The 27720-nt window shown below is 33.4% G+C and overlaps 1 protein-coding gene across 1 annotated transcript in view; it reads left to right on the forward strand.

Annotated features, from left to right (window-relative positions):
• The first annotated feature begins 6347 nt into the window (after positions 1–6347).
• Positions 6348–27720, forward strand: part of LOC142353259 (uncharacterized) — a 38984-nt gene continuing 17611 nt past the window's right edge. The window contains exons 1-2 of the mRNA XM_075405491.1: positions 6348–6431; positions 15738–15967. Of these exons, the coding sequence (XP_075261606.1) occupies positions 15815–15967 (153 nt within the window). The 5' untranslated portion in view covers positions 6348–6431; positions 15738–15814. The remainder of the gene's footprint in view (positions 6432–15737; positions 15968–27720) is intronic.

Here is a 27720-nt window from a genome sequence, read left to right on the forward strand (position 1 = left end):
CTCAAAAGAGTATTTTGTGAAAAAATGCCGTTCTTTATCGAATGCGAATGAAAAAGGAATGATTGGCCCAAGTTGACGAGAGTAAAATATGTAGTTTAAACAAATTATCTACTGAAATTGGCTTGACCCACAATTATCACTATTTTTTTCTCACAAAATGTGATGCTGTACTTTTGCTCCTAAAAATGGATTACAACGTTGGGACGTTTTTCGAATCATGCATCGAGTTCTTTTCAATACGCAATTTTAGATTTATATTTATATCTGGCTCATTTGGAATTTAGTACCATTTTCTGTACATTAGCCATTTGACCGTGTCGGTGCTCTTTTTGCCATTCATCAGAGAAATTAGAGATACATTATTCACTATTTCTGGGTTTGGCTAATTTTGAATTAACCACTGAAAAGCGTCCGTTTCATTTATCAGAGCTACAAGAATGAGGTTTTTTTAAGCTGACAGAATTATATTAACAAATTTAACTGTATGTAATGTGAACTGTAACACAAATTCAATTGTTAATTTGTTGTACAGTTCACATCAGGTAATCCATTATATTTTGCAACAAACATTGTGCGACAATTTTAAATGCAAAGTTTGGCTGTGGAAGCACGTAAAGTTTGATTTATACATGCTTGTTAAACAGTTTCCACTCAAACTGAACAAAAAATTGTTTTCCTTAAGGAATATGATGTTACCCTTAAGAAAAATCATGCAAGAAGTGCATTCGGAAAAGTTCTAAGTAGTATATAATAGCTAGGTAAACAAAGGGAGTTATCATTCGATACTTAAACATGGGATAATAGGTGATGGTTTTTATTAAATGGAAAGAGGACATATGACAGGCGGCTTACGCTTTCATTTTGAATCTTTCTATTCAGTCGCTGGTATTTCCCAGTCAATTTCAAAAATCCATTCCGGCTTCCCCTATTTCTCTTTCACTTTAGTTTTCTGTCTCCACTGTTGCCTTTGATTTTAAAACAATGAAAAACGGTAAACTATCTTTTCTTACCGGGCGGTTAAACCTAATTATGCATTGCAAAATCCCCTTGCAGTTTTACACACTGGTTTCTGGGACTTGTTATCACTGGCTTTTTCTTTCTCAAACTTCATGAAGAGATAATTGAAAGTAGAGTTTTCTATTTAAATCGAATTAACAATACTGCTCTAGTAGAGACGACTGTGGTACCACAAGACTGTTATAACACTCTGAACTTGAGCTCAAATGTAAGTCATTGTGCTCGTAATAATCCTATTCCACCTTGCCGTTTTTACTTACCATCTATTTCGCCGATAGCATAATCACCAACTTTGTTTTGATCAAAAGATTGAATTTTGATAGCATCGGGGAGACTATATTGCGTACCCACAAAAGCTGACAGAAAAATTATATTTGTAGTCACTACTTGTAACAAGTTGTGATCGGACACAATCCTGGTGTTGTCTCTGCGCAAGTTGTACACTCAATGAAGGATACTAGTAAGACTAATAGCCCCACGTAGTTACAATATAATTATACACCTTTCAGATGCTTATTTACCCATCATGTCTTTTTAATACAACAACGAACAGCTTTGTTTAATAGAAGAGTAAACTTACTTTTGGATAACAAAGAGCTCAACTTCCGCTTTTGACACAATGAAATGAGTAACGTAATCACCGCCAAATTTTTCTTAAACTTGAAGGCTATTCTTTTGCTACTGGCAGTGTATATGAAGTAATTTAGCGCGTATATGAGTAATCGAAAATAACTGTTGTTTCCCTTTAACTTTGTAATATATATATATATATATATATATATATATATATGTGAATATATATATATATATATATATATATATATATATATATATACGTATATTCTCTAAAGGCAGAAGATATTATTGTGAAAAGATTACGTGTGCTGTTTGATTAGACCTATGGGGTTGGATTGAACAAAGGCAGGAGTGTTATCTTAATTGAATATCGACCGTACGTTCAATGTTGCTAGATTTTCCCCAAAACTTACAAAAAAAAAACAAAATTCGTCATTATCCCTAGCGCATGATATGCATCTCCTGAAATGGTTACTCAGTTTCTGCGTCGTTCAGCTTCACAGGTTTTTTATACACCGTAAAATCATTCGATTTAATAAAAAAAATCTGCAAATTGTTTTATTGCAAGTTGGGGCTTTCAATTGTTCAATGTGTAATACGACAGCAACCAGGTTTGTTGACAAAACTCAAGATCTGAGTTTAATTTGTCATAACCAATCCTATAAACCAATATATTTTCCACTGCTGCGAATATATATTCAAGCCAAGTGAACGTTGACTATATATCTGCTGATTACTGTAGGAGAATATTGCACTGAGTAAAGCGCCGAATGAAACAACACTGCAGGCCAAACGATATGTCAAATAGTCTTTCAAGGCTAGATAGGATGTTTTGCAGTTTTTTATAAGTCCCACGTAGTGTCTCCTTGAATTTCATTTTCTCAATTTGTTAATACTAAGAACTATAAAAATCACAACTGATCCTGTATGATATTGAAAAATTCTGTTTCACTAATCTTATTACTGCCCCTTGCATTATGGTAACCGGTGTGAGAGTCTACTCCACTCCGTCTAAAAAGCAGGTGATCTAGATGTGGAATCGGAAAAAAAAACGGTTTTGATTATTGATGCGGATCACTCAATTAAATCCCAAGAAACGTTGAATTTGAAACATCAAAAAACACACTGAAGTAGTTGATTACGTGCTTCTGAATAATTTGAAAACTTCCTATTATAAAAGTTGGAGTAAAGATTGGTTGAAAGTTTCACATTTTCATCATCGATAATAGTCACTCTTGTTTGAAGTTGTGAAAGTTTCAACTGAGGTCCAATCGATAATGGGATAATTCAAGCAAACATTTTTGTTAGAAATCTGTACATGTCTACAAACCTAGCGTTACTTGGTCTTTCATAAATTTAAACCAGATACACCTTTTGTATCAGTTCTACCGACGTATATTTGATAATCGGATATTTCAAATTTTCTCGATGGAAATCTAAACCTGTCTACAAATTTAGCGTTCTTTACTCTTTCATAAGTCTAAATTGGATAAGAGGTGCTCTTATAGAACTACCAAAAATGCAGCAATCTTTGTAAAAATCAAATTTGGCCTTTTCAAAAGCTAAATGCTTCTGTTTTAAAATCAAATTTAGCCAGAGGCGGTTTGGCGAATTAATCACAAAGGACAACAAAGCAAAAAGTAACAAATTCAATCTACTCAATTTACGATATGCCAAACAGAACGGTGAAGCAATAAACTTTCAGCTATAAAAACTTTCAGCAAATGATGCTCGTGTAGTACGGTGGTCTATGCTAAAAAAGTAATAAGTTTGAGAAACATATGAGCACACCAACGGACGTGATTCAAGAATAATAAATGAAAGGATTCCTTTTCTGTGAGGTACAACAAACTATTTTCCACTAATGGAGTTTATAATGAAAAGTTTATATTTGATCAAAAGATTGAATTTTGATAGCATCGGGGAGACTATATTGCGTACCCACAAAAGCTGACAGAAAAATTATATTTGTAGTCACTACTTGTAACAAGTTGTGATCGGACACAATCCTGGTGTTGTCTCTGCGCAAGTTGTACACTCAATGAAGGATACTAGTAAGACTAATAGCCCCACGTAGTTACAATATAATTATACACCTTTCAGATGCTTATTTACCCATCATGTCTTTTTAATACAACAACGAACAGCTTTGTTTAATAGAAGAGTAAACTTACTTTTGGATAACAAAGAGCTCAACTTCCGCTTTTGACACAATGAAATGAGTAACGTAATCACCGCCAAATTTTTCTTAAACTTGAAGGCTATTCTTTTGCTACTGGCAGTGTATATGAAGTAATTTAGCGCGTATATGAGTAATCGAAAATAACTGTTGTTTCCCTTTAACTTTGTAATATATATATATATATATATATATATATATGTGAATATATATATATATATATATATATATATATATATATATATGTATATATATATATATATATATATATATATATATATATATATACGTATATTCTCTAAAGGCAGAAGATATTATTGTGAAAAGATTACGTGTGCTGTTTGATTAGACCTATGGGGTTGGATTCAACAAAGGCAGGAGTGTTATCTTAATTGAATATCGACCGTACGTTCAATGTTGCTAGATTTTCCCCAAAACTTACAAAAAAAAACAAAATTCGTCATTATCCCTAGCGCATGATATGCATCTCCTGAAATGGTTACTCAGTTTCTGCGTCGTTCAGCTTCACAGGTTTTTTATACACCGTAAAAATCATTCGATTTAATAAAAAAAAATCTGCAAATTGTTTTATTGCAAGTTGGGGCTTTCAATTGTTCAATGTGTAATACGACAGTAACCAGGTTTGTTGACAAAACTCAAGATCTGAGTTTAATTTGTCATAACCAATCCTATAAACCAATATATTTTCCACTGCTGCGAATATATATTCAAGCCAAGTGAACGTTGACTATATATCTGCTGATTACTGTAGGAGAATATTGCACTGAGTAAAGCGCCGAATGAAACAACACTGCAGGCCAAACGATATGTCAAATAGTCTTTCAAGGCTAGATAGGATGTTTTGCAGTTTTTTATAAGTCCCACGTAGTGTCTCCTTGAATTTCATTTTCTCAATTTGTTAATACTAAGAACTATAAAAATCACAACTGATCCTGTATGATATTGAAAAATTCTGTTTCACTAATCTTATGACTGCCCCTTGCATTATGGTAACCGGTGTGAGAGTCTACTCCACTCCGTCTAAAAAGCAGGTGATCTAGATGTGGAATCGGAAAAAAAAACGGTTTTGATTATTGATGCGGATCACTCAATTAAATCCCAAGAAACGTTGAATTTGAAACATCAAAAAACACACTGAAGTAGTTGATTACGTGCTTCTGAATAATTTGAAAACTTCCTATTATAAAAGTTGGAGTAAAGATTGGTTGAAAGTTTCACATTTTCATCATCGATAATAGTCACTCTTGTTTGAATTTGTGAAAGTTTCAACTGAGGTCCAATCGATAATGGGATAATTCAAGCAAACATTTTTGTTGGAAATCTGTACATGTCTACAAACCTAGCGTTACTTGGTCTTTCATAAATTTAAACCAGATACACCTTTTGTATCAGTTCTACCGACGTATATTTGATAATCGGATATTTCAAATTTTCTCGATGGAAATCTAAACCTGTCTACAAATTTAGCGTTCTTTACTCTTTCATAAGTCTAAATTGGATAAGAGGTGCTCTTATAGAACTACCAAAAATGCAGCAATCTTTGTAAAAATCAAATTTGGCCTTTTCAAAAGCTAAATGCTTCTGTTTTAAAATCAAATTTAGCCAGAGGCGGTTTGGCGAATTAATCACAAAGGACAACAAAGCAAAAAGTAACAAATTCAATCTACTCAATTTACGATATGCCAAACAGAACGGTGAAGCAATAAACTTTCAGCTATAAAACTTTCAGCAAATGATGCTCGTGTAGTACGGTGGTCTATGCTAAAAAAGTAATAAGTTTGAGAAACATATGAGCACACCAACGGACGTGATTCAAGAATAATAAATGAAAGGATTCCTTTTCTGTGAGGTACAACAAACTATTTTCCACTAATGGAGTTTATAATGAAATCAAGATAAAGTTTAAGCTCATTTTAAGCTGAAAATGAACAAAAAAATGCACTGCGTCAAGCGTTGATTGAAACAATAAGAGGCCAAACGCTACGTAAAATATTGCTCCAATGCTAGGTAAGGTATTTCGCACGCACGTGCTGAGAATTTTGCAAATCATGTTTGATTTTGTGTTCTCTAGGAATCACTTTTGATCAATCGTGTGACTGCTTTTTGCGTGATGGAAACTCGTACAAGAGGTTACACGCCGTCTAGAAAATTGGTAAATTAGATGTTAAAATGAAAAAATTTGCTACTTTTCCTATTTTTTCAGCGATGTATAGGCAACTCCTAATTCTTGTGTAAGTTCTCAATTAGATATTTGCGTTACAGATGGTGTGGGCTTCTGCATAATGCATGTTGTATTGTTGCCTATACTCTCCTAGCTATAACAAATGTATCGATAATGTTTATTGATCCGGTACTCTAATTACCAGCTATTACAGCTTTGCTTTTGTAATTACTTTTTATTCTGTGCGCTTAATAATGACCTCTGTTTCACACATGATGTTCAAAGTTGATCTGATAAAATTGTTCAAAGGAAATTTTAGATAACCAGCAAAGAATTAATATTTTATTTTATAACTTATACAAAATTTCAGGTAAACGTTCATATGAATGTACATCGATAAAGCATTACGTGTTAAATATTTACCTGTTATCTGGTCCGAGCTGCTCTACCTGTTCTGCAAGGCGGCAGTAAGCTCAGGTTGGGACAACTAATCAATCGAATTTCCCTATCCCAAGATGTTGCTGCTAAATATGGTGTAATTACGGAAATGGGTGGTTGTACGTTATATGATAGCAGATCCTGGGGGGGGGGGGGGGGGGGTATTGTGAAAGAATAGCAATTCCGAAACATACCTTTGCCAAGCGCGTGGGTAGAAACTACATAGTCTATATAGCCGCCATAACAAAAAAAGACTTTCCAGGTCGAGTCCTCGTTCAGAATCCCTTAAGATCAGCGATTCCATGATCATTGATAAATAAAAAGGATATGGGTTGGAATGCATTTTTTTAAAAAATTACTGGGTTGATGAAGCTCTTTCTAAAGTAGCGACAAAAGCAGCCAACAACCAAAAATACGCTAAAAAACTCTTTGAAACCAAAATGCTTCAAAATTTAAGAATCAATAGCTACAATCTGCAATCATTGATTAGGTTCCATTTTATTTCATTAGGATGCTAGAGATAGAATCCGATAAAGCATAAAATAAATGCCCTTTTTGAAAATAAATGGTCTTTTATTTCATTATCGAATCTTTTCTGTTTGTGCCCCCTAGTACACTATGCTCCCCCAGTTACAGAGCATTACGATGCAGAGGTATACCCAAACCGTCACGGGCAGATATGCCCGATGTGTGTCTCTCGTGTTCCTTTTTACTATGTTAATACATTGAAAGTGATAAAATATTGCGGAAAATAGCTACTTAAGCAGAAACCGGCAAAATTTAAGGGAATATCGTATCCCGTGTTCGCAAAAGTGTCTTAATTTTAGCCGCGAAATACAAGTACAAACTTAATAACCTATTTTTCGCGCGAGTTGTACCACGCATCCGCTCAATTTATGTATCGATTTTTCGCAGGCAATGTAGCTCGATTTCGCATATAATCTGCAATTAAGCCTAACTTAATTAATACTTATTTAATTAAGCCTAATTTATTACTACTAGTAGTACTTTATTACTACTTCATTACTTCTTATAGTACTTTATTACTAGTTAATACTACTTATTAGTACTATTTATTACTACTTATTAGAATCGGCCAGTCCCACATTAATATACAAAGCCTTTGATGTGCGAGGAATTTTTCGGGAAAAAAATCTGTTTTTGTGGTTGCATGTATTTAAGCCTTTAAAGCTTTCAAAGCTTCTATTAATTCTTTATTAAAGTGCTTATTGCATGCTCAAAATGTGCGCGAATAATAGATACCTAAATTGAGCGGAAATGTGCTACAAGAGTTGTTACTTACTTTTCGCACCGAATGTTCTTTTATTTCGCAAAATTGGCGGAACCCCTTTTGCGATAAGTAAGATACAAAGGATGTCATCTAATTTCGTTAATTGTATGTAACTTATTTCCTAGGCAATTTTACTAAGGCGGGAATTTTGGGGTATACCTCTGCATCGTAAAGAGCTCGTGCCATTAAATAGTAATTCATCATGTAAAAATATGGCACGTGCGTCTGGGGCTGCAAATAATATGCACCCATTAAGCTGGGGGCACAAACGGAAAAGATCCCGAAATCAAATATCGGCTACTGATGGAAGTCAAAAAATAATTTAAATTTGTTTTAAAAAATTGTCGGTGACAATTGTCAAAACTGAGAACAGATACACTACCTACAAGAGAGAACACGTAAAACGAAAAAGCTCACAGAAATTGTCAATTATTTGTCCGCAGAGAGATCATGAACACTGTCAAAATTGAGCGTAAATGAAATTACAATATAGAACTACAAAACGCTGAAATCACTGAAAACGTTAGAAAAAAATTGTTTTGAATCGGTTGAAAGCTTAAGAGTTTACTGGAATTTTAAAACTGCTTTGATAATTCTTCATTCGTAAGCTAATTAGAGCATGCATTTGGAGATTGAGACATTAAAAAATCAATTGCGCAAAACTGAACGGATTGTGAAATTTTTGAATACTCTTAGTTATATAACCCAATGGCAACCCCATGTTTAAGTCACAAATGCAACTATGGAAGATATGACTGCTTAAAAGCAATTGATATGACGGCTTATAAGAAATTGTTAAAAGCACTGAAAACAGAAATTAACATGTTGCACTTGACAAAATTTTTCAATCAAAAACCAAAAAACTGTCCAAACCTACATGCAGCTTTGAAGAAATAGCCTTCAAAAAAAATTTTCAATCTTTTTTTACTCCTTTTACTATTTTTGTTGATTTCCTCTTTCGTTTTTTCCAAGTTTTTAGTCGCACCTATAAAATGACAAACAGCTATCATCAGCCTTTAACTCCGGTTGAACAAATTTTTCCTTTAAACCTTGTTCATAGGAAGACCCAACCAATCAATAATCAACAATTATGACACTTTAGTTCTTTGTATCAATTTGCTTGATTTTGGGCAGTTTCATCCAGAAATCAATCTTCCATGATGAGAGTTTTATTTATTGCAACATTTTTTACCAAAATTATTGCAGAAAATGTTAACCAGCGTCTAAAAAATTTTCATGACAATTATGTCTATCTGAGTTAATAGGTGAATTGTAGATAAATGTTATTTGTTCACAATTTTTGTTAAAACGTTGCATAGGCTCTCGTGGCCAGCATTGCTTTAATTTTTTTTATGAAACCCAAACTTATTTACCGGTTTTTTATGAGGTCGATCCACTTCTATTTCAGTAATCTTATTGATGACCTCTAAAAGTCACGAGCTGACCTGATCAAATTGATCATAAGCTGTTTTAGATAACAAACTTGACAACAAACTTCAAAACATTTTTACTTTTCATTTCATATAAATCTTCAGCAAAAATGATTTACTTGGTAAATATTTAGCTTTTATCTGGTCAAAAATCTTCTACGCTTTCTGTAGTGAGATCCCGCTGGTTTTGATGAGCACTCAAATGCTGGATTTTTTCCTAGTATGTGGTCTCAAACTTAAGCAATTCTTGTTTTCTCCATTTTTAGCAACCCTCCCACGACAAATTTGTATCTCACATTGTGGCATATCTAAAAATTGCGCTAATTAAGGTTCTTTACGTTATTTTACCGAAAATTTTGCAGAAAATCGTAACTAGCGTGTGAGAAATTTTCTTGAGAATAATATATATCTGGAGTTAATATGTGAATTGTAGATAAATGTTATTTGTTCACAATTTTTGTTAAAACGTTGCATAGACTCTCTTGGCCAACATTGCTTTAATTTTTTTTATGAAACCCAAATTTATTTACCGGTTTGTTATGAGGTCGATTCACTTTTTTTCAGTAATCTTATTGCTGACCTCTAATTGTCACGAGCTGACCAGATCAAATTGATCATCAGCTGCTTTAGATAACAAACCTATGATAACAAACTTCATAACATTTTTCTTTTTCATTGCATATAAATCTACAACAATAATGATTTACTTGGTAAATATTTAGCTTTATGTGGTCAAAAATGCTCTGCGCTTTCTGTAGTGAGATCCCGCTGGTTTTGATGAACACTCAAATGCTGGATTTTTTCCCAATATTTGGTCTCAAACTAAAGCAATTCTTGTTTTCTCCGTTTTTAGCAACCCTCCCAACACAAATTGGTATCTCAATTTATGGCAGACCTAAAAATTGCGCTAGTTAAAGGTCTTTACGTTATACGGACACTAAGCTGTCGAGATGCTATATAAAGATCCATGCCTAAAAAGTGGTCTTGGAAAACCACAATTCTTCAAGATCGAGATTTTCATTCAAAGAAAATTATGATTAAATTGGCAACGGAGAGGGCGATGCGTTAATAATACACAGTAAAAAACACTTCTAGGCTTGACTAAATTCTGACATGACTGAATTTAATCAGTTTAATGTCCTATCATGCCAACTTTTGATTAAGTTAAATTCTTATAATAAACAGTTTGAACGCATCCACATTTTATTGTTAAATTTTGAACGAGTTATTGTCACATCATCATTGGTCTGATCAAAATCTTTACAACTGTCTGAAATGAGTCTGATTACAGATAACTTCTGGTTAGGACGATGTGATTTTCGGTACTAGCTGCGTTTACCTGCGTTTTTTCCAATGTTTTTTCTCAACAATTTTCAAAAAATGCGTTGACAACCGCTGCAAAGAAAGAAAATTTTCAAAGAGAAAACTTTTTTTATTAGCAATTCATGTGCAGAATCTCTACAGCATTTCTTACATAGTCTCAGCACTTAGAAGCGCATTTATCAGATAATTGTGTAAAATCTTGTGGATGACTTTTTTCTTTTCGCCGGCTGTTAGTGCATTTCTTTCTTTTTTTCTTGAAGTCAACGCTTCAGGCACAATTTGTGAACAATTTTGGCAAAAATTTTAAAAAGTTTCCACAATTATGACGCTTATCTTGCATCGTTTCAACTCCTTTCGTGAATCGTTTCGACAACCTCAGTACTTCTTTTACTTAACTTTTAACACCCCAGCTCTTGTTGGATTGTCCAATTTTTTTTAAACTTTCCCCATATTTTCATCACTTGTCCTGCAAATTTAACAGTTGTCTTTACACTTTCAGCACTTTTCCATATTTTTCTATCCATAATTCAGCATGATTTCCACATTTTTAGCAAATTTCTTACATTTTTTTACACTTTCAGTACAATTTTTACATATTCATTATGATGTTGGACACTGCACTGTTCAACAACGGCCTGCCATTTTAACAATATTTAACCTATACTTTTTAGCTTACGTAATTTCATATTTCCTAAACACAATGCTGTCAGAATTTCAGCACTTTTTGGCACCTATCGTATTCAGTACCAACTCAACACTTTCCTTATATAATTTAAGCACAGGAAAATTTTGTCAACCTTTTATTCAACTGAATAATGTTTCTGTGTATAGGTCAATGACTGCCGTCAAATATTTAAAAAGCAAAAGATTATAAGATACTCGACAGGCAGATATGCCCGATGTGTGTATCTTGTGTTCATTTTTACTATGTTAATACATTGAAAGTGATACAGTATTGCGGAAAAAAGCTACTTAAGCAGAAACCGGCAAAATATATAGGAATATCGTATCCAGTGTTCGCAAAAGTGTCTTCATTTTAGCCGCGAAATACAAGTACAAACTTAATAACCTATTTTTGCGCGAGTTGTACCACGCATCCGCTCAATTTATGTATCGATTTTTCGCAGGCAATGTAGCTCGATTTCGCATATAATCTGCAATTAAGCCTAACTTAAATAATACTTATTTAATTAAGCCTAACTTATTACTACTAGTAGTACTTTATTACTACTTCATTACTTCTTATAGTACTTTATTACTACTTAATACTACTTATTAGTACTATTTATTACTACTCATTAAAATCGGCAAGTCCCACATTAATATACAAAGCCTTTGATGTGCGAGGGATTTTTCGGAAAAAATCTGTTTTTGTGGTTGCATGTATTTAAGCACTTTAAATCTTTGAAAGCTTCTAATAAATCTTGCATGCTCAAAATGTGCGCGAATAATAGATACCTAAATTGAGCGGAAATGTGCTACAAATTTTGTTACTTACTTTTCGCACCGAATGTTGTTTTATTTCGCAAAATTGGCGGAACCCCTTTTGCGAAAAGTAAGATACAAAGGATGTCATCTAATTTCGTTAATGTATGTAATTAATTTCCGAGCCAATTTTACTAAGGCGGAAATTATGGGGTATACCTCTGCATCGTAATGAGCTCGTGCCATTACATAGTAATTCATCATGTAAAAATGTGGCACGTGCGTCTGGGGGTACAAATGATATGCACCCACTAAGCTGGGGGCAAGAAGGGAAAAGATCCCGAAATCAAATATCGGCTACTGATGGAAGTCAAAAAAATTTAAATTTTTTCAAAAAAAATTGTTGGTGACACTTGTCAATACTGAGAACAGATACTCTACCTACAACAAGAGAGAAGACGTAAAACGCAAAAGCTCACAGAAACTGTCAATTAGTTGTCCGCAGAAAGATCATGAACCCTGTTAAAATTGAGCGTAAATGAAATTACAAAATAGAACTACAAAACGCTGAAATCACTGAAATCGTTAGAAAAAAATGGTATTGAATCGGTTGAAAGCTTAAGAGTTTACTGGAATTTTAAAATTGCTTCGATAATTCTTCATTCGTAAGCTAATTAGAGCACGCATTTGGAGAATGAGACATTAAAAAAACAATTGCGTGAAACTGAACGGAATGTGAAATTTTTGAATACTCTTAGTTAAATAGGCCAATGGCAACCCCATGTTTAAGTCACAAATGCAACTATGGAAGATTTGACTGCTTAAAGGCAATTGATATGACGGCTTATAAGAAATTGTTAAAAGCACTGAAAAGAGAAATTAACATCTTGAACTTGACAAAATTTTTCAATCAAAAGCCAAAAAACTGTCCAAACCTGCATGCAGCTTTGAAGAAATAGCCTTCAAAAAAAATAATCAATCTTTTTTTACTCCTTTTACTATTTTTGTTGATTTCCTCTTTCGTTTTTTCCAAGTTTTTAGTCACACCTATAAAATGACAACCAGCTATGATCAGACTTCAACTCCGGTTGAGCAAATTTTTCCTTTAAACTTTGTTCATAGGAAGACCGAACCAATCAATAATCAACAATTATGACACTTTAGTACTTTTATATCGCTTAGCTCGATTTTAGGCAGTTTCATCCAGAAATCAATCCTCCATGCTGATAATTTAATTTATTGAAACCTTTTAACCAAAATTATTGCGGAAAATCGTAACCAGCGTGTAAAAAATTTTCATGAGACTTATATTTATCTGAGTTAATATGTGAATTGTAGATAAACACATTTTGTTCACAATTTTTAGTAAAAGGTTGCATAGACTCTCGTGGCCAACATTGTTTTAATTTTTTTTTATGAAACCCAAATTTATTTACCGGTTTGTTATAAGGTCAATCCACTTTTATTTCAGTAATCTTATTGATGACCTCTAATCGTCACGAGCTATGACCTGATCAAATTGATCATAAGCTGCGTTAGATAACAAACTTGATAACAAGCTTCAAAACATTTTTCCTTTTCATTTCATATAAATCTACATCAATAATGAGTTTCTTGGTAAATATTTAGCTTTTATCTGGTCAAAAATGCTCTACGTTTTCTGTAGTGAGATCCCGCTGGGTTTGATGATCAGCCAAATGCTGGTTTTTTCCCAGTATGTGGTCTCAAACTTAAGCAATTCTTAGAAGTGCATTTATAAGATAATTGAGTAAGATCTTGTGGATGAATTTTGTTCTTTTCGCCGGCTGTTAGTGCATTTCCTTCATTTTTCCTTAATTCAGCGCTTCAGGTACAATTCGAGAAACAATTTTGACGATAATTATAAAAAGTTTCCACAATTATGACGCTTATCTGGCATCTTTTCAACTCCTTTCGTGAATAGTTTCGACAACCTGAGTACTTCTTTTACTTAACTTTTAACTCCTCAATTTTTGTTAAACTTTCCCCATATTTTCATCACTTGTCCCTCAAACTTAACAGCTGTCCTTACTCTTTCAGAACTTTTCCATAATTCAGCATGATTTCCACAATTTTAGCAAATTTCTTACTTAATTTTTACACTTTCAGTTCAATTTTTACATATGCATTATAAAGTTGGACACTGTTCAGTAATTGTCTGCCATTTTATCAATACTCAACTCACACTTTTTTAGCTCACTTAATTTCATAGTTTCTAAACACAATGCTGACAAAATTTCAGCACTTTTTGGCACTTATCGTACACAGTACCAAATCAACACTTTCCTTATATAATTTAATCACAAAAAAATTTAATCAACCTTATTTTTCAACTGAATAAAGTTTATTTGCATAAGTCAATGACTGCCCCAGACATTTGAGAAATTTTATCGTGTAAGATTGTCTTATAAGAACTTAAAAGATTATTCGTCGCCTGACTAAGACATTGTAAGACAATTTATCAGGTCTTACACGATAAAAAAAAATTGTCATCAGGTCTGATAAAAGCTTACACAATAAAAGTTCACATTTGTTAGATCTTACAAGATACAAATTCTGCCTTATAAAATCTTACACGATAAAAATTCTGCCTGACAAAAAATGTTTATCGTGTAAGATCTTATAAGAATCTTATAAGATCTTGCAAGATAAACAATCGGAAAGCTATGACTCATCTTTTTGATAAGATTCTTATCAGATCTTATACGATAAAAAAATTCTTTAACTATGACATATTCTTCATATTGAAGGCAATTCAGGGTTGCTTTCAAGCAGCAGCCAAAATACTAAAGCGTGCAACACTTAAGTTTCAAAGCAACAAAGAGAAAATTATCTTATATTGTCTTTTGAGACTTCTATTATGCACAGAATTGGTTATTGTGAAAAAAGGTATTCGAATGTTCGGGTCTTTTTCTGAGGCAGTAATTATCAAACTAGGCTGTAAAGTTTTCTTCAAAGACCAGAACCATCTTTGACTGCTAAGTCTAGCGATAGTACCTAGTTGAGATTCAGAATAATACTGCAGTCAAAATAGAATCGACAAACATTTTTTGTTTCAAAATTGGTTAGTTGACCGATTATTTTTTACTTTCATAGGAACTTGACTACGTTATACGGTTATTTTGAAATCATTAAAACATGTCTTATCAGATTTTAAACGATAAAAGTTTAGTGACTTTTTTATCGTGTAAGATCTGATAAGATAGTTATCAGTTTTTGTAAAATAACATTTCAGCAAAATTGAATTATTATCTTATAAAATCTGATAAGATACTTATCGGATCTTATAAAATAACAATTTAGAAAGATTGAATTATTATCTAATAAGATCTGATAAGTATCTTATCAGATCTTACACGATTAAACTTCACGTAGGGCAGAATTTTTATCGTGTAAGACCAGATAAGATCTTCCACGATAAAAATTTTTGATCAGCATCTTATCAGATCGTACATGATAAAAATTCCAGAATCACTGAGGTGTCGTCATTTTGTTTTAAAAGAAGAAAAGAATTGTAAGGTGCGCGACTGGCAAGCATAGAATCGAAATCTGAGTCGAAATTAAACTTATAGGCAATTTTGAAGCATCGGTTTTAACCTTTTTAGGAAACTTTAGAAGAAAATCCGCTGAAACTTGGCCCGAAATTGATATTGCTTAAAAAACTTCACTCGATAAAAAAATGAAAACGATGCAAACCCTTTACTAGAGGTTTTAAAAGCCAGAGTTCTCTGAACTGAGAATTTTTTAAATCACTGTTGTTAAGTCCATTTGGTTAACTCTCCGGTAAGTCTGCTAATTTTTTGCGTATTCCAAGCAAAAATTGAGCAAAAAAATTGATGGTTTCCGCTTTTGATTCAGTGGTAGCCGATAGACACTATCATGGTGAAAAACTTGAGGACAGTTCAACAATAGACTTGTACCCCTCGCTAGCTGTTATGTACACATGTCAGTATGTGTCAAATGAACAACTGGTCTCTGAACTTCAGCAGCTCTGGTTGGATATCAACGGAGAAGCAGTGACGGCTGACAAAGTCAGAACAGAGCTTCAAACAGTGTGTAGGTCTAATCAGGATAACCTCGAAGGCCAGGTTAGATTCATGTCAGATAGCCGATGGTCTAGAGAGCCAAAGAAATTGAACTGTATTAGGTAGTGGAAATTACCAAGTCTAGGGTTAATATAATAGGCGTAAAATAACTGCCGGGCCGAGGTGTCAACGCCAAAAAAACTCAAAATTATGTAAGATTGGCGTTGAATGCGTAGAATTTATATAAGATCAACGCTTGAGCGTAGATCTTACTTAAATTCAACGCATTCAACGCCAATCTTACATATTTTGCATTGAATTTAGCGTAGATCTTACATATTTTGCGTTCAACTTAGCGTAGATGTTACATAATCTGCGTTGAATTTAGCTTAGATTTTATTTATTTTGCGTTGAATTTAGCGTAGATGTTACATATTCTGCGTTGAATTTAGCGTAGATGTTACATATTCTGCGTTGAATTTAGCGTAGATCTTACATATTTTGCGTTGAATTTAGCGTAGATCTTACATATTTCGCGTTGAATTTAGCGTATATCTTACATCAATTCAACGCATTCAACGCCAATCCTACAAATTTTGCGTTGACTTTAGCGTAGATCTTACATATTTTGCGTTGAAATTAGCGTAGATGTTAAATATTCTGCGTTGAATTTAGCATAGATCTTATATACTTTGCGTTGAATTTAGCGTAGATGTTACATATTCTGCGTTGAATTTAGCGTAGATGTTACATATTCTGCGTTGAATTTAGCGGAGATGTTACATATTCAGCGTTGAATTTAGCGTAGATCTTATATATTTGCGTTGAATTTAGCGTTGATCTTACATAAATTCAACGCATTCAACGCCAATCTTACTTATTTTGCGTTGAATTTAGCGTAGATCTTACATATTTTGGGTTGCATTTAGCGTAGACCTTACATATTTTGCGTTGAATTTAGCGCAGATCTTACATATTTCGCGTTGAATTTAGCGTATATCTTACATAAATTCAACGCATTCAACGCCAATCCTACAAATTTTGCTTTGACTTTAGCGTAGATCTTACATATTTTGCGTTGAAATTAGCGTAGATGTTAAATATCCTTCGTTTATTTTAGCGTAGATCTTATATACTTTGCGTTGAATTTAGCGTAGATGTTACATATTCTGCGTTGAATTTAGCTTAGATTTTATATATTTTGCGTTGAATTTAGCGTAGATGTTACATATTCTGCGTTGAATTTAGCGTAGATGTTAAATATTCTGCAATGAATTTAGCGTAGATCTTACATATTTTGCGTTGAATTTAGCGTAGATCTTACATATTTCGCGTTGAATTTAGCGTATATCTTACATAAATTCAACGCATTCAACGCCAATCCTACAAATTTTGCGTTGACTCTAGCGTAGATCTTACATATTTTGCGTTGAAACTAGCGTAGATGTTAAATATTCTGCGTCGAATTTAGCGTGGATCTTATATACTTTGCGTTGAATTTAGCGTAGATGTTAAATATTCTGCGTTGAAATTAGCGGAGATGTTAAATTTTCTGTGTTGAATTTAGCATAGATCTTATACATTTGCGTTGAATTTAGCGTTGATCTTACATAAATTCAACGCATTCAACGCCAATCTTACTTATTTTGCGTTGAATTTAGAGTAGATCTTACATGTTTTGCGTTGCATTTAGCGTAGACTTTACATATTTTGCGTTGAATTTAGCATAGATCTTACATTTTTTGCGTTGAATTTAGCGTATATCTTACATAAATTCAACGCATTCAACTTCAGCAGCTCTGGTTGGATATCAACGGAGAAGCAGTGACGGCTGACAAAGTCAGAACAGAGCTCCAAACAGTGTGTAGGTCTAATCAGGATAACCTCGAAGGCCAGGTTAGATTCATGTCAGATAGCCGATGGTCTAGAGAGCCAAAGAAATTGAACTGTATTAGGTAGTGGAAATTACCAAGTCTAGGGTTAATATAATAGGCGTAAAATAACTGCCGGGCCGAGGTGTCAACGCCAAAAAAACTCAAAATTATGTAAGATTGGCGTTGAATGCGTAGAATTTATATAAGATCAACGCTTGAGCGTAGATCTTACTTAAATTCAACGCATTCAACGCCAATCTTACATATTTTGCATTGAATTTAGCGTAGATCTTACATATTTTGCGTTGAACTTAGCGTAGATGTTACATAATCTGCGTTGAATTTAGCTTAGATTTTATATATTTTGCGTTGAATTTAGCGTAGATGTTACATATTCTGCGTTGAATTTAGCGTAGATGTTACATATTCTGCGTTGAATTTAGCGTAGATCTTACATATTTTGCGTTGAATTTAGCGTAGATCTTACATATTTCGCGTTGAATTTAGCATATATCTTACATAAATTCAACGCATTCAACGCCAATCCTACAAATTTTGCGTTGACTTTAGCGTAGATCTTACATATTTTGCGTTGAAATTAGCGTAGATGTTAAATATTCTGCGTTGAATTTAGCATAGATCTTATATACTTTGCGTTGAATTTAGCGTAGATGTTACATATTCTGCGTTGAATTTAGCGTAGATGTTACATATTCTGCGTTGAATTTAGCGGAGATGTTACATATTCAGCGTTGAATTTAGCGTAGATCTTATATATTTGCGTTGAATTTAGCGTTGATCTTACATAAATTCAACGCATTCAACGCCAATCTTACTTATTTTGCGTTGAATTTAGCGTAGATCTTACATATTTTGGGTTGCATTTAGCGTAGACCTTACATATTTTGCGTTGAATTTAGCGCAGATCTTACATATTTCGCGTTGAATTTAGCGTATATCTTACATAAATTCAACGCATTCAAAGCCAATCCTACAAATTTTGCTTTGACTTTAGCGTAGATCTTACATATTTTGCGTTGAAATTAGCGTAGATGTTAAATATCCTTCGTTTATTTTAGCGTAGATCTTATATACTTTGCGTTGAATTTAGCGTAGATGTTACATATTCTGCGTTGAATTTAGCTTAGATTTTACATATTTTGCGTTGAATTTAGCGTAGATGTTACATATTCTGCGTTGAATTTAGCGTAGATGTTAAATATTCTGCAATGAATTTAGCGTAGATCTTACATATTTTGCGTTGAATTTAGCGTAGATCTTACATATTTCGCGTTGAATTTAGCGTATATCTTACATAAATTCAACGCATTCAACGCCAATCCTACAAATTTTGCGTTGACTTTAGCGTAGATCTTACATATTTTGCGTTGAAACTAGCGTAGATGTTAAATATTCCGCGTTGAATTTAGCGTGGATCTTATATACTTTGCGTTGAATTTAGCGTAGATGTTAAATATTCTGCGTTGAAATTAGCGGAGATGTTAAATTTTCTGTGTTGAATTTAGCATAGATCTTATACATTTGCGTTGAATTTAGCGTTGATCTTACATAAATTCAACGCATTCAACGCCAATCTTACTTATTTTGCGTTGAATTTAGAGTAGATCTTACATGTTTTGCGTTGCATTTAGCGTAGACCTTACATATTTTGCGTTGAATTTAGCATAGATCTTACATTTTTTGCGTTGAATTTAGCGTATATCTTACATAAATTCAACGCATTCAACGCCAATCCTACAAATTTTGCTTTGACTTTAGCTTAGATCTTACATATTTTGCGTTGAAATTAGCGTAGATGTTAGATATTCTGCCTTTAATTTAGCGTAGATCTCATATACTTTGCGTTGAATTTAGCGTAGATGTTAAATATTCTGCGTTGAATTTGGCGTAGATGTTACATATTCTGCGTTGAATTTAGCGGAGATGTTACATATTCTGCGTTGATTTTAGCTGAATTTAGCGTAGATCTTATATATTTGCGTTGAGTTTAGCGCTGATCTTACATAAATTCAACGCATTCAACGCCAATCTTACTTATTTTGCGTTGAATTCAGCGTAGATCTTACATGTTTTGCGTTGCATTTAGCGTAGACCTTACATATTTTGCGTTGAATTTAGCGTAGATCTTACAAATTTCGCGTTGAATTTAGCGTATATCTTACATAAATTCAACGCATTCAACGCCAATCCTACAAATTTTGCGTTGAATTTAGCGTAGATCTTACATATTTTGCGTTGAAATTAGCGTATATCTTACATAAATTCAACGCATTCAACGCCAATCTTACTTATTTTGCGTTGAATTCAGCGTAGATCTTACATGTTTTGCGTTGCATTTAGCGTAGACCTTACATATTTTGCGTTGAATTTAGCGTAGATCTTACAAATTTCGCGTTGAATTTAGCGTATATCTTACATAAATTCAACGCATTCAACGCCAATCCTACAAATTTCGCGTTGAATTTAGCGTATATCTTACATAAATTCAACGCATTCAACGCCAATCCTACAAATTTTGCGTTGAATTTAGCGTAGATCTTACATATTTTGCGTTGAAATTAGCGTAGATGTTAAATATTCTGCGTTGAATTTAGCGTAGATCTTATATACTTTGCGTTGAATTTAGCGTAGATGTTAAATATTCTGCGTTGAATTTAGCGTAGATGTTAAATATTCTGCGTTGAATTTAGCGGAGATGTTACATATTCTGCGTTGATTTTAGCGTAGATCTTATATATTTGCGTTGAATTTAGCGTTGATCTTACATAAATTCAACGCATTCAACGCCAATCTTACTTATTTTGCGTTGAATTTAGCGTAGATCTTACATGTTTTGCGTTGACTTTAGCGTAGACCTTACATATTTTGCGTTGAATTTACCCTAGATCTTACACACTCTGCTTTGAATTTAGCGTAGATCTTACCTATTTTGCGTTGAAGTTGGCATAGAAGTTACATATTTTTTGTTGAATTTAGCGTATATCTTACATATTTTGGGGGTACGTGGCGGGGGGCATTTTGTGGGGTATATGAGGGGGGGGGGTGTACTTGGGGGTACGGTTGATGAGGAGGGGGTACGTGGGGGGATGATGGGGTACTGGGGGTTACTGTGGTTGGGTTACATGGGGGCTACTGTGTGGGGATGGGGGTGGGGGGAAACTGGTAGATGTGCGCTGGGCGGTTTACATGGGGAGTACATGAGAGGGGCAACTTTTTTGCGATTTTCTTAAAAAATCAGAAACCGGTTGTGTGCAAGAGAAACTTAAAAGAGTTGAAAAGACAGAAAAATAGAGCGAAAATTGAACAAAAATCGATTAAGATCTGAGCTGAATTCAAAGTAAAATTATGTATGGTCAACGCTAAATTCAATGCAAAAGTATGTAATGTCAGCGCTTAGAAACACCAAAAATATGAGAAACCTGATGTAACAGTCCGATTTGTAAAGAGTGCGGTTCCTAAAAAAACTAAGGTTCTGTGGCAGAGTGGTAGAAGAGGCTACAAGTAAGCAGGAGGTCAGTGGTTCGAGTCTAATACCCAGATTTCTACGTCTCCGTGTTTTTTGTAAAGTCAACGCCAAATTCAACGCAAAATATATAAGACCAAGGCTAAATTCAACGCAAAATATGTAAGATCTACCCTAACTTCAACGCAAAATCTGTAAGATCTACGCTAAATTCAACGCAAATTATGTAAGATCTACGCTAAATTCAACGCAAATTATGTAAGATCTTCGCTAAATTCAACGCTTATTATATAAGATCTACGCTAAATTCAACGCTTATTATATAAGATCTACGCTAAATTCAACGCTTATTATATAAGATCTGCGCTAAATTTAAAGCAATCAACGCAAAATTATGCAAGAAAATTGCGGTGAATTATCCGACTTGTCAACGCTAGTTACCGCTGATCTTACATAAATTTGACAAAATTTCTCTGACCGGGTATTTCTTTTCCTCACAGTAATTTGTTCGGATCAACTTATACCTATGGTGAAGTCCTTAAAAAAAAGAGGTATGTGACAAACGGATTTCGGCAGCAGACATGAGGTCCAGACCGAAAGTCAAGTGAGCGAAACCTAACAGACCTTGACTATCCTTTCAGGGCTATGCTGGGCCAAGACTCTCGAGTCATCGTTTGATAAACTATTTACTCGTACAATATTTAGTAAATAGCGTTTCACTGTCATTTAATTAGCTTCACATCGTTTCAGTTCTTCTTCTGAATGACCAATTACGATTCAGTAATACGGATTCAATATTCAAATATCAGTCAATTAAAATGCTTCAACAAAATCTTATGATTTTTGTTTATGTTTGGTTATCTGACGGCATGCTGTGTCAAAAATTACAGCTTCCAAAAACTATTACAAAAATTAACATTTATAATGCAAAAAAAACGACCAGCTCTTAAATAGTTTCGTCAGAATTTTAGATTTTAGTTCGGAAATAACAGTTAATTGTAAAAAAAATGTGTCACAGCAAGAAATTGATTCAGAAGCACATTAAAATCGTCGTATTCAGTGTGTTTCTGATGCAACAATTACCGTCATACACACTTATAAAACTAATGCAGATTTACCTGAAACATACCTGAACATACCTGAAACGTTTAGGTACTTTGTTTTAACTTAACATACCTGAAATTTACCTTAAAATTACCTTGAAAGTTAACCGGTACTTAAATCTTAAATTTTACCATAAAAATATCTTAATTTTTAACCTCAAAGAACACCTTAGGTGATAGGGTAAATGTTATATTTACTTTAATGGTTGAGGGAACATTTAAGGTATATTTAAGGCAAAATTAAAGTGAGTTGAGGTGAAATTTAAGGTGGTGCTCGCTTAAATTTTGTGTGTTAAGGTGTGTTAAGGTAAATTCAAGGTAAAATTAAGTGGAAGGCAAAATTATCGGGTCTTTCCCATTATAGCCCCCCCCCCCCGAAATTATGGTATATTTAACATAATGGGGGAGTGGGGCTATAAATAATCTAACCATTGAGCTGAGGGCTATAATGGGAAACACCCAAACTAACTTAACAAGTTAGGGTAAACAATTTTCAGGTAAATTTAGCAGGCTTGATGTCATTCTTTTCATTAAGAGCCGCGAAGCGATAGCGACTATTATTGGGGACATCGTGGTTTTTTCAATCCAAGAACTGAATTGTAATGTTGCTCTGTTTCTTTTTTGTAAGATGTTTCAACACTCTTTCCTATGAATTTGAGCTCTCAAAACGGATAAACAGGTAAAACCCAGCGGGCATCAAGTTTCAATACAGCTACCTGGTCACGTTTAGTAGTTTCTTGAGTGTTTAGAGTGATGAAGCTACTGGGCAGGCTGTAATTCAAGGTTTAATGATCAATTGGGCGGAGTTTTCGGCCCAAAATCTTTAAAGTTTTCGGGATTTTTTTTGCCATTTTTGAATTTTTTTAGACCAGTCTATAATCAGGGTTTGTAAAAGTTGATACAGAACTTTTTTGGGAAACATAATTACTTTTTGACCGTTTTAAGAGCTATTTGTTTTGGTAATCCAAACGTAAACACGCAAGTTTATAACAACATTTACGAATTTTTTCAATTTTTTTTTTAATGTTTGTCATTTTTCGAAATTTTCCATCCCTAGTTGTCAGGAAACCTCTACGGTTTGATATCAAGTTACTTCATAGTTTCCAGTGATAATAGAATTGAATAGTTTTACACATTTAATCATCTTCAATTTTGCAATTTTCTGATAAAACTTGTAGTCGTTATTTAAGTTTTTCCAGAAGTAATGGAATCGTGATCGAAATTTTAGTAACACTAGTTTTAGCAATTTTAAGAAAAAAACTTTGAAAAATTTCATATTTTCTCTAAAAATTATAATCACGTTTCAAGTTTATCGATCTTTATGTGCCAATGAAACTAATAAAGGCGTAAAATGAGGATACTGAGTAGTCTCTGCATACGATGAAATATTTCTGAAAGTATTCAAATCACAAATATTAGCAAGAGCTTGTTAAAAATTGTAATTTTTTAAAGTTCTATGTATTTTTTTGGCGTTTTCCGAGTTCAACGATCTTTACTGGCCAAGGAAATTTTATTAAGTCTTGCAAATTGTTTACCCGACGGAACGCCGAGACCAAAAATGTTTTTGAACGTTTTTTCCGCTAAAATTGCAAACTTTTAATTGTGCACTTTTCAACGTTTTTAAAGCATTTGTCATATTTATCGAGTTTATCTACCTTTAGCGGCATTGCCCTAATTCTTGAGTATTAGAGTCTTGAGATTTCGGTTTCGAATAATAATTTTGAAAAAGATCTATTAGGGTTTTTTTCTATTAGGGAAAAAGATCTATTAGAGAGCGTATGTGTCTCATAAAAATGACAGTCCGAATCTAACCCTAAGTCTACTGGCCTATGAAAGGCCCGGTGTTCAATCTGTCTATCTTATTTCTTTAGTTGTTTCAATTGCATGGAAGGCAAGAGGCGTCTCTGGTGGCTTTTTTCCGGGAATCTGCCGGCTAACTGCCAAAACAACTTGTTTTTTAACAATTTTATATGATTTTTTTTCTGTTTCTGCATGATCCTAGTCTGACCCTTAGTCTGCTATAATGGGAAAGACCCAAACAAACTTAACAAGTTAGGGTAAACAATTTCCAGGTAAATTTAGCAGGCTTGATGTCATTCTTTTCATTAAGAGCCGCGAAGCGATAGCGGCTATTATTGGGGACATCGTGGTTTTTTCAATCCAAGAACTGAATTGTAATGTTGCTCTGTTTTTTTTGTAAGATGTTTCAACACTCTTTCCTATGAATTTGAGCTCTCAAAACGGATAAACAGGTAAAACCCAGCGGGCATCAAGTTTCAATACAGGCACCTGGTCACGTTTAGTAGTTTCTTGAGTGTTTAGAGTGATGAAGCTACTGGGCAGGCTGTAATTCAAGGTTTAATGATCAATTGGGCGGAGTTTTTGGCCCAAAATCTTTCAAGTTTTCGGGATTTTTTTGCCATTTTTGAATTTTTTTAGACCAGTCTATAATCAGGGTTTGTAAAAGTTGATAAAGAACTTTTTTGGGAGACATAATTACTTTTTGACCGTTTTAAGAGCTATTTGTTTTGGTAATCCAAACGTAAACACGCAAGTTTATAACAACATTTACGAATTTTTTCATTTTTTTTAATGTTTGTCATTTTTCGAAATTTTCCATCCCTAGTTGTCAGGAAACCTCTACGGCTTGATATCAAGTTACTTCAAAGTTTCCAGTGATAATAGAATTGAATAATTTTACACATTTAATCATCTTCAATTTTGCAATTTTCTGATAATACTTGTAGTCATTATTTAAGTTTTTCCAATCACAGCGGCCAGGAGTCCTCCTCTAGGGTTTTATAATAGGTTAGGGAAACTTTTTAGTTGCCATGGAATAGTAATCATTCTTTTAATATAACAAATTTTTTGCCATTTTCTGATAAAATCATGGAATGTTTTCAAGAATTTAAAATCACGAATTTTAGAAATTTTTCTTTAAACTTGTAATATTTCATAAGAAATTCTGATAGTTTCATTTTTCTTCGGCCAGTGGCCAGGGAATGAAATAAGTTTTGCAAGTATGTTACTGCATAGTTTTTTTTGTTGCAGTGAAATATATTTCAAATTTTTAGAATATCGAATTTTAGTTTTGTTTAATAAAACTCGCAATTTTTTCAAGTATATTGGAGGTTTTTGTAGTTTTTTTAGTTTTACTGGCACAAAGGGCCCAAAAACCTCCTCCAGATTTTGATAATAAATTACAGCATAGTTGCTAGAAGTAATGGAATTCTGATCGAAATTTTAGTAACACTAGTTTTAGCAATTTTATGAAAAAACTTTAAAAAAATTCATATTTTCTCTAAAAATTATAATCACGTTTCAAGTTTATCGAACTTTATGTGCCAGTGAAACTAATAAAGGCGTAAAATGAGGATACTGAGTAGTCTCTGCATACGATGAAATACTTCTGAATGTATTCAAATCACAAATATTAGCAAGAGTTTGTTAAAAATTGTAATTTTTTATGGCTCTATGCATTTTTTTGGCGTTTTCCGAGTTCAACGATCTTTAATGGCCAAGGAAATTTTATTAAGTCTTGCAAATTGTTTACCCGACGGAACGCCAAGACCAAAAATGTTTTTGAACGTTTTTTCCGCTAAAATTGCAAACTTTTAATTGTGCACTTTTCAATGTTTTTAAAGCATTTGTCATATTTATCGAGTTTATCTACCTTTAGCGGCATTGCTCTAATTCTTGAGTATTAGAGTCTTGAGATTTCAGTTTCGAATAATAATTTTGAAAAAGATCTATCAGGGTTTTTTCTATTAGGGAAAAAGATCTATTAGAGAGCGTATGTGTCTCATAATAAAGACAGTCCGAATCTAACCCTAAATCTATTGGTCTATGAAAGGCCCGGTGGTCAATCTGTCTATCATATTTCTTCAGTTGTTTCAATTGCATGGAAGGCAAGAAGCGTCTCTGGTGGCTTTTTTCCGGCAATCTGCCGGCTATGTTACTTTTTACTGCCAAAACAACTTGTTTTTTAACAATTTCGTTTGATTTTTTTTTCTGTTTCTGCATGATCCTAGTCTGACCCTAGTCTGCTATAATGGGAAAGACCCCAACTAACTTAACAAGTTAGGGTAAACAATTTTCAGGTAAATTTAGCAGGCTTGATGTCATTCTTTTCATTAAGAGCCGCGAAGCGATAGCGGCTATTATTGGGGACATCGTGGTTTTTTCAATCCAAGAACTGAATAGTAATGTTGCGCTGTTTCTTTTTTGTAAGATGTTTCAACACTCTTTCCTATGAATTTGAGCTCTCAAAACGGATAAACAGGTAAAACCCAGCGGGCATCAGGTTTCAATACGGGCACCTGGTCACGTTTAGTAGTTTCTCGAGTGTTTAGAGTGATGAAGCTACTGGGCAGTCTTTAATTCAAGGTTTAATGATCATTTGGGCGGTGTTTTCGGCCCAAAATCTTTCAAGTTTTCGCGATTTTTTTGCCATTTTTGAATTTTTTTAGACCAGTCTATAATCAGAGTTTGTAAAAATTGATAAAGAACTTTTTTGGGAGACATAATTACTTTTTGACCGTTTTAAGAGCTATTTGTTTTGGTAATCCAAACGTAAACACGAAAGTTTATAACAACATTTACGAATTTTTTCATTTTTTTTAATGTTTGTCATTTTTCGAAATTTTCCATCCCTAGTTGTCAGGAAACCTCTACAGTTTGATATCAAGTTACTTCATAGTTTCTAGTGATAATAGAATTGAATAATTTTACACATTTAATCATCTTGAATTTTGCAATTTTCTGATAAAACTTGTAGTCATTATTTAAGTTTTTCCAATCACAGCGGCCAGGAGTCCTCCTCTAGGGTTTTATAATAGGTTAGGGAAAGTTTTTAGTTGCCATGGAATAGTAATCATTCTTTTAATATAACAAATTTTTTGCCATTTTCTGATAAAATCATGGAATGTTTTCAAGAATTTAAAATCACGATTTTTAGAAATTTTTCTTTAAACTTGTAATATTTCATAAGAAATTCTGATAGTTTCATTTTTCTTCGGCCAGTGGCCAGGGAATGATATAAGTTTTGCTAGTTTGTTACTGCATAGTTTTTTTGTTGCAGTGAAATATATTTCAAATTTTTAGAATATCGAATTTTAGTTTTGTTTAATAAAACTCGCAATTTTTTCAGGTATATTGGCGGTTTTTGTAGTTTTTTGAATTTTACTGGCACCAAGGGCCCAGAAACTTCCTCCAAATTTTGATAATAAATTACAGCATAGTTGCTAGAAGTAATGGAATTCTGATCGAAATTTTAGTAACACTAGTTTTAGCAATTTTATGAAAAAACTTTAAAAAAATTCATATTTTCTCTAAAAATTATAATCACGTTTCAAG

This window comes from Convolutriloba macropyga, chromosome 14 (assembly GCF_964194025.1).
Source record: "Convolutriloba macropyga chromosome 14, txConMacr16.3, whole genome shotgun sequence".
Classification (NCBI taxonomy): domain Eukaryota; kingdom Metazoa; phylum Xenacoelomorpha; order Acoela; family Convolutidae; genus Convolutriloba; species Convolutriloba macropyga.